The sequence below is a fragment of the Anabrus simplex genome, chromosome 12 (genome assembly GCF_040414725.1).
Source record: "Anabrus simplex isolate iqAnaSimp1 chromosome 12, ASM4041472v1, whole genome shotgun sequence".
In the NCBI taxonomy this organism is placed as follows: Eukaryota; Metazoa; Arthropoda; class Insecta; order Orthoptera; family Tettigoniidae; genus Anabrus; species Anabrus simplex.
In genome coordinates, this window is record NC_090276.1 from 38542317 (window position 1) to 38556211 (window position 13895).

At 34.8% G+C, this 13895-nt stretch overlaps 1 protein-coding gene across 4 annotated transcripts in view; it reads right to left on the minus strand.

Annotated features, from left to right (window-relative positions):
- Positions 1-13895, minus strand: part of Swt1 (Swt1 RNA endoribonuclease) — a 241258-nt gene that overhangs the window by 130012 nt on the left and 97351 nt on the right. For all 4 annotated transcript variants that reach the window (XM_067156738.2, XM_067156736.2, XM_067156737.2 and 1 more), the window contains exon 8: positions 2639-2791. In XM_067156738.2, the coding sequence (XP_067012839.2) occupies positions 2639-2791 (153 nt within the window). The remainder of the gene's footprint in view (positions 1-2638; positions 2792-13895) is intronic.

Genomic DNA, 13895 nt, shown 5'->3' on the forward strand with positions numbered 1-13895 from the left:
TCAAACAGAGAAAAGAAAGGGTTCCACCTATACAATTTCTTAAAATAATGTAAATGCTTAAAACATTTCTGAAAAATAAACCTGATCTATCTTAGCAATGCATTCCATCATTAAAATTTAAAAAATGGATTTTGTCAAGTTGACTGCTCAGAATGTTTCAAGCATTTACATTATTAATAAAATTGTACTGACTACGTGGAACCTTTTCTTTCCTCTATTTGAATTACAATTTGTCTTTCAAAGTTTGTAATTTTCATGCTCCGTATTGATGACAATATGATTATTGTAGATAAATGAGATAAACCACCCAATCAATACAATATAAAATTAGTACTTCAATTTATTTGAATTATGTTACTAGTTCCGGACCTATTGATGTTAGGCCATCATCAGCCATAAGGTCTTAAAACATTTAAAAAACTAATTATAATAAAAACAGATGGCATAATACTTGAAAATAGTTTGATCTAATATTCAATATACACTAAAATAAGTCACTGTCTTGAGGATGTAACACAACGCTTAAAAATTCTCATAATCTGTTGGTATACTTCAATGAATATAAACTACTGTTTCGAAGAACTATTAGTAATTTGTTGAACACTTGTATATAAAAACAATTAATGAAAAATTAAGGTAGAATAGACAGATGTTAAATTAGATCTTAGTTTTCAAGTGTAATGTATTGATTAGACATATTACCTCATATATCTGCAATAATTATCTTTCAATACGAATCATTATGAAAACTGTAGGTTATGAAACAAGTGACAAAGAGAAACATAATTATATGGAAAGATAAAGACACACATTATGATAAACATAATGACTGGTCAGGGTGAGAAGAGGGAGTAACAGAAAATCTTCACGGCTGCACACAGATGGGTTCTCTCCTCATCAGTCCTAATAATTAGGATTCTATGCACAGTACAGTATATTTATCCTCAGTCCCCGAAGAGCTCATTCCTGTTTCCTAACTGCACCAAGCATTAAAACTCTATGACAGATCATCCTGAAAGAAATTCAGTCTTGATGTGGGAAGAAAAGCTGGATAAACACGGGGAAAAGGAAACTACAAACCAGCCATCCTTCCCATGTCATAATGGTCCCTAAATGAGGGATAATGCCCATTAACCTGATATGGCAAGAAAACTGTTTGTTGTGGCGAGAAGTAACAGATGAAGAATTGGGACGGATGAGGAAAGAGTCTGTCCATGTGAAGACAGCAATGTACGAAAACATGGAGACCGTCCTTGTCTTAGCGTATTTTCATGTTAGTCCTTGATTCTTCTTGCTACTGCTTCCTCTTTCCACGCCGACCAATCAATGCGTTTATCCAGTTACAGTAAAACCTCATTAAGAAGTGTCTGCAGGGGGCAAGGAAAAAGAACATGTTAAGCGAGAAAACGTACTACTAAATACACGAATGAAAACTATTCCACAGGGATATGGAAACACTAGATACATCTTTTTCCAACACAATGGCATTTTTGACATCATGTATTCGCAGGTACAATGAAAACTATACGTACCGTTTCTAAACATGAGAGGAGTATATTAAAGGCATGAAAAAGACAAGAGAACAAATATGAAAACCGTTTCTGCTGGGGATTATAAAATAACAGTGTACTGAAAGGTGTGAAAAAAAACAGAGCAAAAATATGAAAACATTTGTATGGAGGCCAATAAAAATATCAAAGTATTATTGAAGATCACATTCTTACTAAAAGCAAACGTTAGTAAAAGCTGTTTATTTTGTAGCAGTGCGTTATTAAACATTAATTTCTGGTCACATTCTTAGACAATGAACTGGAGGTTACACTCGACCCTGGGCGACGGAGACTTTGGCCGCCATTTTGAAACCGTCAAAACTTCAATACGACTAACTCGAATAATAGAGTCGAAAATCAAAGGTGCGAGTTTCAATATCCACACTACCTCTGCCTGCTTAAAGATGTGCGTGCCAGTCCACTTTTGGATCGATTTAAATTTTGTCCCCATTATTAAGGAATTTCATGACTTTTTCTGAATCCACAACTAGGCTGTTGCAAGAAAAAATTTGCACCACGCTAGTCAACTTCACATGATTATGTTCATAATCCAGATGCAGGATATCAGAAAACAAATATACCACTCAACAAAAAATCAAATCAATTTCTAATTTAATGGAATGCTAAATCCAAGCACAAACAGGCTCACTGTGTTATTCAGGAATCTCGTTGCTAACTGGCAAGCAAAACTGAATAATCCTAAGGCTAACGGCTTTGTCCTCAAAGGTGCAACTTATCCTACGAAGTTCAGGTATTCAAGAAATTTCTCCATGATGCAACTGTAGCAAAGGCTCTTTCTTACCCGAGTTGGAAACAATGTTCCTTTCACAAAGGATGATAAATAATATTTTCATGGCTAGGAAAAGCGTGACTGTACTTAAGTGATAAAAGTGAGACTTTGTGATTCAATAAGCGAGGTATTTTTATATAGATTTAATACGATGAGAAATGGGACTTTGAATTTACGATGTGGTAAGCGGGAAATCGTGTTAATGAGGAACGCACTAACAAGGTTTCCCTGTATTTATTTCGTATACACCACCACTCAAAGAATAAACTTGACTTAATCAGCAAATAGGTAGACATACCTTTAAGCCTTGGATGCTTGCCCAAGTTGTTGTGGAGAAAGGTAACAGCTTTTCGGGCTCTCGTTGCCAGCTTGGCTTTGTATCGGCCATCCTTTAACCGATCCAACTCCTGCAGCACATACCATGGAACTATCAACACTGGAGAGCCAAAATCTAGTTGAGAAACAGAAAGTATTTGCACTCAGATTTCAGCCACCTCTTTGAGAACATACATCAATCAATTATGATATACTTGGGAGCTAAAACACTAACTAGCATCAGTGACATATCATGTCTACAATTATGCGCCGTAAAAGCATCACTCTAAAAATAAATAAATAAAAATTCCCTTTGCAAAAAGCTGATCATGAATATGTCTTTCAATAAATGAAACTGAAATACTGATAACGAATTCTTTCTTTTTGCATCATTTCACAGATCGTCTTTGGCAACCATGGCCTACGGTAACGACTAACGTGGCATCACTGACAGTACATTTTCCATTTCAACACACACTATTTATACAAATACACAGCCGCAGCATTTTAGGTGACCAAGGCCTATGGTAACGACTAATGTGACTTTACTTCCGGGCACATTTTGTCGCATTCCACAAATTTTCGGATGACCCCCAGCCATAAGATTTATGTCAATATAATATCGGATGAAATGCATCAGAACACTCTTTTGTTAATGATCCATACAACTAGTTATGCTTAGTACAGCACTGTAGGAAAAATGGTCTGCCATTTCCCACTTCCAACACATGAGAAAGGCCAAGAGTGGGAAATGCTTAGAGGACTGTTTCAAATAGGTGTCTGGATACTTTTGATAAAATAACACACATCATTAACATCTGCTTAGAGGACTGTTTCAAATAGGTGTCTGGATACTTTTGATAAGATAACACACATCATTAACATCTGTGCGTATCTGGATCAGGTTAATAAAAGGCAGCCCAATCAAGTATTATTAGATTATTTCTAAGATCAAGAAACTAAATAAGGCTCCTTTCAAAATTTCAATAAGGGAAGGAGCCTTTCATATGGTGGCATATACTTCAACCCCATGGATCACAAGAGTCAAATCCAGTACTAAAAAGAAAGTATAGAGGTTCCACCTTTTCAATACACAGTTATTAAGTTGTACCAATATTAAGTTACAACATGTTAACTTTGGGATCAGTTTCGATACATTGAAATTCTCCATCAGCCGATTAAGAGAACAGGGCAAAAGGACTAAACCATAAACAATTATAAACACACATAACAAATATAAGATGTTATTCACAGTCAAAAGTATGTACGTAGAAATATCAACACTTTTTATGAAGAAATAAATTCAGAAGTTCTTTTGTAACGTGACAGTCTTGTATATTCCTGCTGTGCTGTAATCACGTAAAAAGACGAATTGATGGTAAATAACTTAAAAAGCTTAATCCAACATAAAATCTTGAGGGATGACTCATTAAAAGATTGATCTTGAGAGATGCAGCTTGTGTACAGTTGTTGCTAAGCAAGGTCTAGGCATTTGTTTTATCGGCACGCTGAAGAGTGGAAAGCGACATACATGAAGTCGAAGTGAGGGCACTTAAGTCCTACACTGTATCCTAGACCTTTGTAAGACATACCCTAACATTTTAATGCTACTATCCTTCACAACTGGTAATTACAGCCAACGGCTGATATGTTGGTATCCATATTACCACAGAACATCGTTTTTCTCATTGACTATCCCTACTGTAATATGTCAGTATTATTTCTTAGTAATTACAATTTAATTACAAATCAGGTACCTGATTTATGTCTTGAAGTAGTACTGTAAATGATGATGCCTTCAATGAAAGGTGAAACATGTCTCATATGGAAACAAAGATAAATTTCTAATTGTTCAAAATTTTAATGTATTGAATAAGTGATATTATAAACCAATTAGCATCCTACATACAGTATCTTCAACACGGATCCACAATGATATTTATCACTTGCAACGTCAAAGCCAACCAGGCTACAGTGAAAACCAACGAGTACCTAAACCTCAGGGTCAAAATCAGCAAAATTTCCAAAGATGTTAATTTCCTGAAAGAATGTGTTAAACTAAGTTTAGTACCTAAATTTTTGAAACCACTACGAAGGAAAAACATTCCATCTCATAATTTAACAAAAACTCAAAACAAAGTTAATAACATCTGGTTGAAAAACAAAATTAAACAACTGTACAGAAAAAAAAAAAAAAAAAAAAAAATCATTTTTGAATTTACAGTTATTTTACTTCACGAATAAAAGTATTTATAAAATACAAATCAACTCATCCGTTAGATGAAACAAAGTCTATACATGTTTCAGCCTATTCTCAAGGCCATCTTCTGTAGCAGAACAATAATTACATAATACAAACAAATTAAAAATCTTCATGAAGTGAAATGACAGTGATCATGATTAATGAATTTAAAACATATTGAGGTACAAAGTCCTCGTCTGATGGGTCATTCTTGATTGTCAAATAAAACTTTCTGACTGTTAAAATGAAAACACTGTGCTAAACAGTGTAGTGAGACCATCAAAAACATGGATTAAAATGTGTGTGACATCTGTAATGAGAAAAGGAATTATGAGTGGCTGAAAAACAAGTTTTAAAAAAAATGTAAGAAAAGAAAACTCATTGAACTTACTTGTAAATAAAAGTTGTCGTCTTGAATGGAAATGACCTTGTCAGTCTCAGGTCACATTGACAACTAAGCTTGTGTGTGGCTTACATGTATCTGTGCCGATGCGATTGGGTGGGAGAATGGAGAGGGAGGGCGAAGGGGGAGGGACGAGGTGAGTCACGGGAGGAGCGTGTTGAAGGAAGGGCGGGTCTTGTTCTAGAATGTCAGTAGTGAAACTCGTTTTTATTAATAAACTGTTCACAGATAAGCAGAACAAAGGTTTCCAATAATATATTTTTCTTTTCACTGATTTCATTCAAGTTGTGCACGGGATTGTTATATTGGTTGATATCTATATAAATATTCTCTAGTATATTAAGTTACAAGTTTACAGTTATCAAACACACTTAACCATTGCCCAATATTTATCCCCGAACAAACGGCAATCAATCCTAAAACATGCCGATAATAAATTAACAAATGTACTGGAAAAGAAACCAAAAACATTAAACCTCAAACTAGCTCATCTGAAGGGAACTAAACTAAACACATCAGACCACAATAAGAACATCAAGACTACATCCACTATTTCAAACAATACCCCTACTACCATTAACTTATATGATACCACCTTCTGCGACAATGAAACGAGCCTCCTAAACCGAGGCTTAAAACATAATTGGCCTAACCCCCATATGATCGATGGATGACCTAGCCACCACTATCGCAGAGGTAGAATAAAACTTTAATAAACAAATCACCTTAGAAAAACAAAATGATGTCAGATACGAAAGAAACTGCCCACCCTAGTTAAAGAAATAAAAACCAGCAAAACAGATCCATAATTTGAAGACCAAAATTAACACCAATAATGTTATAGTGACAAAAGCCGACAAAGTTAATACGACTGTACTCATTGACAAACAAGACTACATTTAAAAAAAACGAAGAATTATTTTCTGACACAACCTACACTATCATCAACAAAGATCCTATATCAAAAATACAACTCAGTTTGAAAACACTTCTCAAAAATTCAACTTTCCTCCTAAATGACCATGAAATCTTTAAACTAATCAATACAAATCCAAGGTTACCCACAGCCAAAGCCTCACCCAAAATCCACAAAGAAACATCCCCATCCGACCACTTATTAACAGTAGAGGCAGTCCAACATACAAAGCATCAAGATTTCTGCACTACTTTCTCAAAAAACATTACAAATTCAACAACAAAAACCCCATTAAAAACTTGATTGACCTATGTGAAACCTTAAATTTACACTGCTACCAAACCACATTCTATGTTCCTTTGATATCACTAACATGTATCCGAACATCCCAGTTACTGAAACCATCAGCATCATAAAAAATAACCTCTCCAAACACAGTGGACTAAGCAAAATTGAAATCTAAGAATTTATTAAAGTATTAACTTTTGTATTGAACAATAATTACTTCACATTCAACAAGAAGATATACCACCAAAATGGTTTAGTCATGGGAGACTGTACTTCTGGAATTTTAGTGAACATCTACATGGACAATTTAGAACACAATAAAATAATAAATAACATTAATGGTCTTCATCTTTGGCTCCGTTATGTTGACGACACTTTAGTCGTCTGATATAGATGCTGATTCCCATAGGGAATCTGAAATATTTGTCCCGAACAAGTAAATTTATAATACCAATATAAATGATCCATTCTTGGATATTAAAAATTTTCCAGCTAACTGCTGGTGGCTCCAATTAGCCTACACAGTGGCCTCGATGGTATGCACTAGCCATGCGTCTTTGTAGGTGTGCTAAGTACAAACTGATGAGCCCAACCTAGCACATGGTGGCGAAACGCTGGCAACCAGGAGTGAGTTAGCTGCAAAATTCATAATGTCCAATAACGGACCATTTGTATTGGTATTACTTTAGTCATCATCGACAAACAATGCAATAGCAGCGACAACATCCTCACATTTTTAAACACTTTAGACAACAATATAAAATTCACAAAGGAAGACGAGAACAGCAGTTCTATTAACTTTTTAGACATCAACATCATACGAATGGACAACAAATTTGACTTTCAGATCTCCAGAAAACCCTCCTTCACTTCGCTAACAAATAATTCATTGCACCCCAACTCCCATAAACAAGCCTCTTACTACAGTTTAATATATACAGATTTAAAAATTCCCCTTCTGCCTAACAATTTAAAAAAAAGAACTTGATTACATAAAAGGAATAGCCAAATTCAACGGCTTCAACACCAACATGATCAATAAAATTATCAACAAAGTAAAACTAAAAACACAACCTTCCCCAATAAAAAACCCAAGTATGCAACTTTCACATAAACTAATCCAGTCATCCATCAGATAGCCAACCCCCTTAAAAAACATGTCAACATCACTTTCAAAACACAGAACACAAATCAGAACATATTTTGTAACCAAAACATTGTTACCTAAAAAATAACCGCTTTGCAGGCTCAGGTACTTACAGACTCAGCTGTTCACAATGTAATCGTTCGTACATCGGACAAACTGGCTGGACCTTCCAAACTCGATATTCAAAACACTTCAACGCCCAAAAACATAATAAATTTTCCACAATGAGTACCCACATGACGGACACTGGCCACCACTTCACCAGAATAGAACAAGATTTAAAAATCTTAAAAAGAATTGAGAAAGGCAGACTAATGACTGAATTTGAAAACCTATACATCTTTCTAGACCAACACTTCAATAAAGACAAAAACCTCAATGATGTAATAGATATAAAAAGCCCCCTTTATGATCAAATTCCCATTTTACTTAAAAAAATTAATTTAAATACAACAACTTTTCTAAAATCTTTAATACCACATCAACTAACTCGCCCAACATGTTGACAGACACTCCCCTCTCCCTACCACCCCCTTCCCAACAACTCCCCCCTATGCAATGACAGCATTTCCCCTCCACTATGACCTCATGGATACAAGAAGTAAGAACCATAACACCTTCAAAAACACACCACCACCCAACACACATAAATCAAATCTGAACTGCATATAGAAAATAGACAACACTATCCACGTAATTTTTGAGACATACACTCCCCCTACTTCTTTTTTTCTATCTCAATACCATATTAACCTGCACTCCCAACACGCATACAACCTCGTCGCTCCACTCTACCTCCCGCCTTTCCGCCAACTCTCCTCTGCGAGTGATCTTGAAGCCCATAGCTCTTTCCTCCCAAACGCCCTCCACCTCTCCACCATGAACGCACAAACACATGCACAGAATACTGGCTGATCTTCTTTCATAGTCAGTCAACACTTACCCCGAACAAGTAGCTTCTCAGCGGCATATCGGGTATGTAATACTAACATTTACTCTTCTTTACTTACCTAGATCCTTTCTTTTAAACACAAATTTAATAATAATATCTCAATTACAGATAATTTCCACTCCATCCACCACAGCTTTTAACAACGAGCTAGCATCCAGCACGCACCAGAACCAACATGGCGTGCCACTACAGCTCCACTTCACAAACAGAATTGAAGATCACTCGTCCTAGCCGTGATACTCCAACTTTGTCGTAGTGTGCTTTCTCATTTGATCCCTCCACTGTGGATTACGCCAAATATAAACTCCATTCTATTTCACTAGGCAAGCTCACAAACCAAAACTTCGTCCTGATGTTCTTCATGTTTTCAATTACGACAATACCTCCGTTTAAAGTCTTATAAACCATTCTCATGCTGGTATTTTTCACGTAACATTCAAAGTTACCAAAAAGTTAACAAAACTCAGTTTAAGTGAGTGATTCTAACCCCGCAACATGTTCCCCGAAAATACATGTCAACAAATAACGGCCGTCATTGTTGCCATTCACAATGCACCATATACTTAACGACCTTTCTTTTCAACTATACCGAAATTATGCCTAAACATTACGACACCCAATCAAATTTCCTTCCAGGCCAGCCAAATCCACCGTTGCTTATGAAGCCATATTCATGAACCCGGGACTTCAACCAGACAGCTTTCAATATGACTCTCTCCTAATGGTGCCTCATTTGGCAATCTCAAAAGACGTTGGAATATTTTTTATCACTGCTGCACATTACTATATAGTTGCCTTGTCAATAGTAATGTCAATATTACTGTGTAGTTACCCTGTCAATACTGTGATCATCAACCAACGGCAGAAATTACTGTTATGCACATCGTGCCAGACATTTGTATCCTTTCTCCCTAAACTGCTCCTTGTAAATATATATTATAAGCTTGTAAGTTCCTAAATTTTCTAACAGAGTAGCGTCAGTGATTCACGTCAGACCACAACTGCTGGACACTGTTAAAATGCCCTGTGGTCTTACGCACTGATGCCGATTACTTGTATGTTTTACCTTAGACTGCCCTCATGAAAATATGTTAATATAATCCTTTTTAACTACATATTATTAATGAACATTGTTTTTCTCATTGAAATTTTAGTAACATTTTCATAACATTTCTGATAGTGTGACGTTAATATTTCAGACGGACCACTGCTGCTGGACACTGTTAAATACTCTGTGGTCTTGCCTATTGGTGCCAGTCACTTATCTTTCCTTTAGACTGCCCCCATGTAAATATGTTAAATTAACCTTTGTAAGACATACCCTAACATTTTGACGCTGTTATCCTTCACAACTGGTAATTACAGCCAACGGCTGATTATCCATATTACCAATGAACATTGTTTTTCTCACTGACTATCCCTACTGTAATATGTCAATATTATTTCTTAGTAATTGCAATTTAATTACAAATCAGGTACCTGATTTATGCCTTGAGGTAGTAAGTACTGTGATTGATGATCCCTTCAATGAAAGGTGAAACATGTCTCATGGAAATAAAGATAAATTCCTAATTATTTAAAATTTTAATGTACTGAATAAACTAATTAGCATCCTACTTGTGGAGCTTCTCCAAATAGCCACAACCATCAGGAGGAAAAAAATATTTTGTAATGAACAATAAAATTTTAGATTTAATACATTTCAAACCATTCAAATGTTGAAGCTATTCCAATGTGAATAAACTACAGTCACTGATTCAATCACAATCAGCCAGTTCTATCAATAACTGATGTGGCCTCTTGAAATCTGAAACTTAGGTAAGTATTGAGGAGTTGCCTTCACTTACAGCGATCTTGAGCGAGGTTTTGTCAATTAATTCAGGTGATTTTGCAGATGTCTTTGTCCCAGCGGTCTGGTGGCCTTCCCAATACCTACTAATACTACAAGCCTCACAGCACGGCTGATGACGTCACAAGGATAGGTAGTCACTCCCGAAGCGCGCAACGGCACTTCACTGGTTGTTGAACGAATTACTTTGAAGATGAGAACTTGGGTGCTTTACAAAATGTTTTCAAAAGATGCTCTTTCAGGGTATTAAACCATATTGGTAATACATTTATTTCAGTTGTACCGAGACCAATTAAAGCATAAAAAAGAGGGAGAGATAGCGAACTTCGTTTTCTGCAAATATAGTAAAAGTTCAGATTGATAGTAAGGGGTTTTAATTTGATTGTTACTATTTTTTATATAATAATAATAATAATAATTTTATGACCCTTGGTGATTAGTAATAACCTATGTTAATCAGTTAACATTTTTCTGGAAAATAAAATAATTATATGAATTAATAATTAAGGTCCTTCGTATATACTACTAATTAGAAGCCAAAGTAAACTGGAATTTCGTCCCATTTAAGACTCTTTAACGTGCCGGAAACCTTCCTTTATTTTGTATTTAGAACATTTTATTTTTACTATTTTGGTAAATATTTCTGTCTTAGTGCTGACTTAGAAAGAAACAAATCGGAGATTATACATAATGGAAATAATCGGTTACAATATGAAAAATAGGATACAAAAGAGGGAATGATTCACAGAGGATGGTGAAATTATGCTGGATTTCACAACAGGAAATACAACAATTTAACAATAGTAACATAGTTTTAGTTAAAGAACTTAATTATTCTGTATAAACATTTCGTCAATACAAATTTCTGAACTGTTAATTCTTAATCTAGGGAATTTTCTCATGGAAACTTGTTTAAACTCATTTGTTGTTATTTAGATGAAATTAAACCCTCTAAATTTTCAATGTTTAATAATAAGAATAATAATATAATCATTTCACAAACATTACTGACAATCCACTGAAATTTTCCACTAGTCTTCCAGTGAAATAATCCGACAATTGTCCTAGATGTTCAGTATTTCTTTTCTCCATTACTGGCAAGATGCAGTAATTTACTTAATTTTTGACTTTTCAAGTAATACCCCTGTCAATCACATTCCGTTAATGTAAAAGCTCTCTTTCTCTCCAACAAAAACTGGTTTAAACATATTTTGCTCAAATTGCAAGAAAAGTGTTAAATATGTTTTTACGGAAGACAATTTAACTTAGAAACTGGCATAACATAGGAAAAATTCTAAGCATAAGAAATCTAAAAATTCCAATAAGTGCATATTTTGCTCAAATTACAAGAACATTTTAAAATATGTTTTGTTGAAGACAAATTAACTTAGCAACTAGCATACAATTAGGATGGTGGGAGAAAAGCCTTTTATGGCAAAAGACTAACCTTGAAACCGTGAATCAACTACAATACACTCAGAATATGAGTACATGGGCTCAATATTATCACAAAATTAGAGCCCAGAAATGCCTGATTAAATTCAGATTACATGAAAATACCAATACTGAATTATGTACTCTCAAACTCAAAAATTAAAAGGATCTATTTGAAAATATTTTAACTTGGGTATAAAGTATCCCTGGCCATTAAGATAATGTTTGAAGAATAATTTTTCATTGCCAATAGAAATATACAAAGGTTTGGAGTGTATTTTTTAAAGAAATAATTAACAGCATGCATGGTAATATGGAAAGAAAGCCAATCATTAAGTGAGGCATTTCATTTCTGAAGGCTGCACCTTTGATACAACCACTCTCCAATTTGTATTGTTCTAAAATTTCCACAATTCATAACCTACTCTATGCAAATTCTTACTCCTCTTTTGCCTTCATTTCCTCCTTCCCAACACACTATTTTTATTGTTGAAATAATCATGCATCCAAACCATAGTCTCTGCAAGACATTAATTCTTAAAATTACAAGACACATTTAAAAGGGTATGCAAGCACCTAATATTTTTCAAGGAAACTCATTGATGAAACTGTGCAAAGATTTAGGTTCATTAAAAACATGATGTGATTTAATTTCAATTTCAACCTTGGCATAGAGCTTGAAAGTGAACTATTAAGTTCTTCATGAAGGCAGTACTTTAAAATTTTAAGATTTTTTTCTACTTCGCAGGAACACATACATCTTTTGGTTCTGTTGCCATTGTGATAGTAATGAACACTTTATATTAACTGAAGAACACTTTGAAAACATGACACTTTTTTAATTACACTACACTGCATGTATGAAAATATCTGAACCAGTTTATCACTGACTAAAGGGTGGAATATGACAACATAATAGCCAAGTTTACAGGGTACGCCTACATTATAACATTTCGTCTTCTTACTGTAGAACCACTATTACAAGATAATTTAGTACTCTTAACCTATGAAACTGTAAAGTTTCCTCCTCTTTGTATTTATGTGCCTCTGGACATTAATAAGTTTCTTATAATTGTTAAGGAATGTGTTACATCCTGTTTTTACAATGTAAGAGAGAATTTTCTCTTGAGTATGGTCATCTTGAGTACATGGCAACTCCACAAGAAGTACACCTTCATTTCTAATCACAGACAATGCCAATGTTACAACTAAATTTTGCTGTGATGGGTGCTTCATAAACATGTATTCATACTTCTCAGATACCAAGCACTTGACAGTCAAGTAAGTGAAAATAATGGCATTAACAACTTCTGGGTTGGGACAATGCAGACCCCCTCCCCCCCTGTCAACACTTTTTATAAGCTCATAATTACCTTGATCATCTGTTAATGATAATGTTCTATCCAAAACGAGTGCAATGTTTTACAAATTTCACACTTCAACCTTCGAAGAACTGCTCTTACACAATATCCTGACAAATATGTGATAACAGGCAAATATTCCTGAATGGATAAAAGCTGGTCTTCACTGACATCTACACAGTAAAGGTCAACTTCTGGGGAACTAGCCTCCAAGTCATCCAGTCTGAGACATTCAAATGAATCCAGGTCCAGATCAATTTCACCAAAAGCATTAGATGCAATTTCAAATACTTTTCTCAGAGATATTAGGTACTGAGACCCAGCCATTGTTCTGTACTTACCAAATCATGCTTCAAGTGCATCTGTTTGAATTTTACCTGGCAAAAGGTATTTGAAATTCAGCTCTTGAGAACAGTATTTAGTGATTTCTAAAAATACATGAGTAGTGTGTGATATGGCTAGATGTGTTTCATTTGACAGAGCACTTGCACGATTGGTAAATTTTTCCAGAAATCTAACCAACACAAGAGACGTTCCAGAAATGTGAAATTTTCATCACTTGGATTTGACAATGATTTTTGATAGATATCCTTAAAATGAATATCTCTGCCAGGTGATCCTACATTTACAATACTCCACCATGTACAA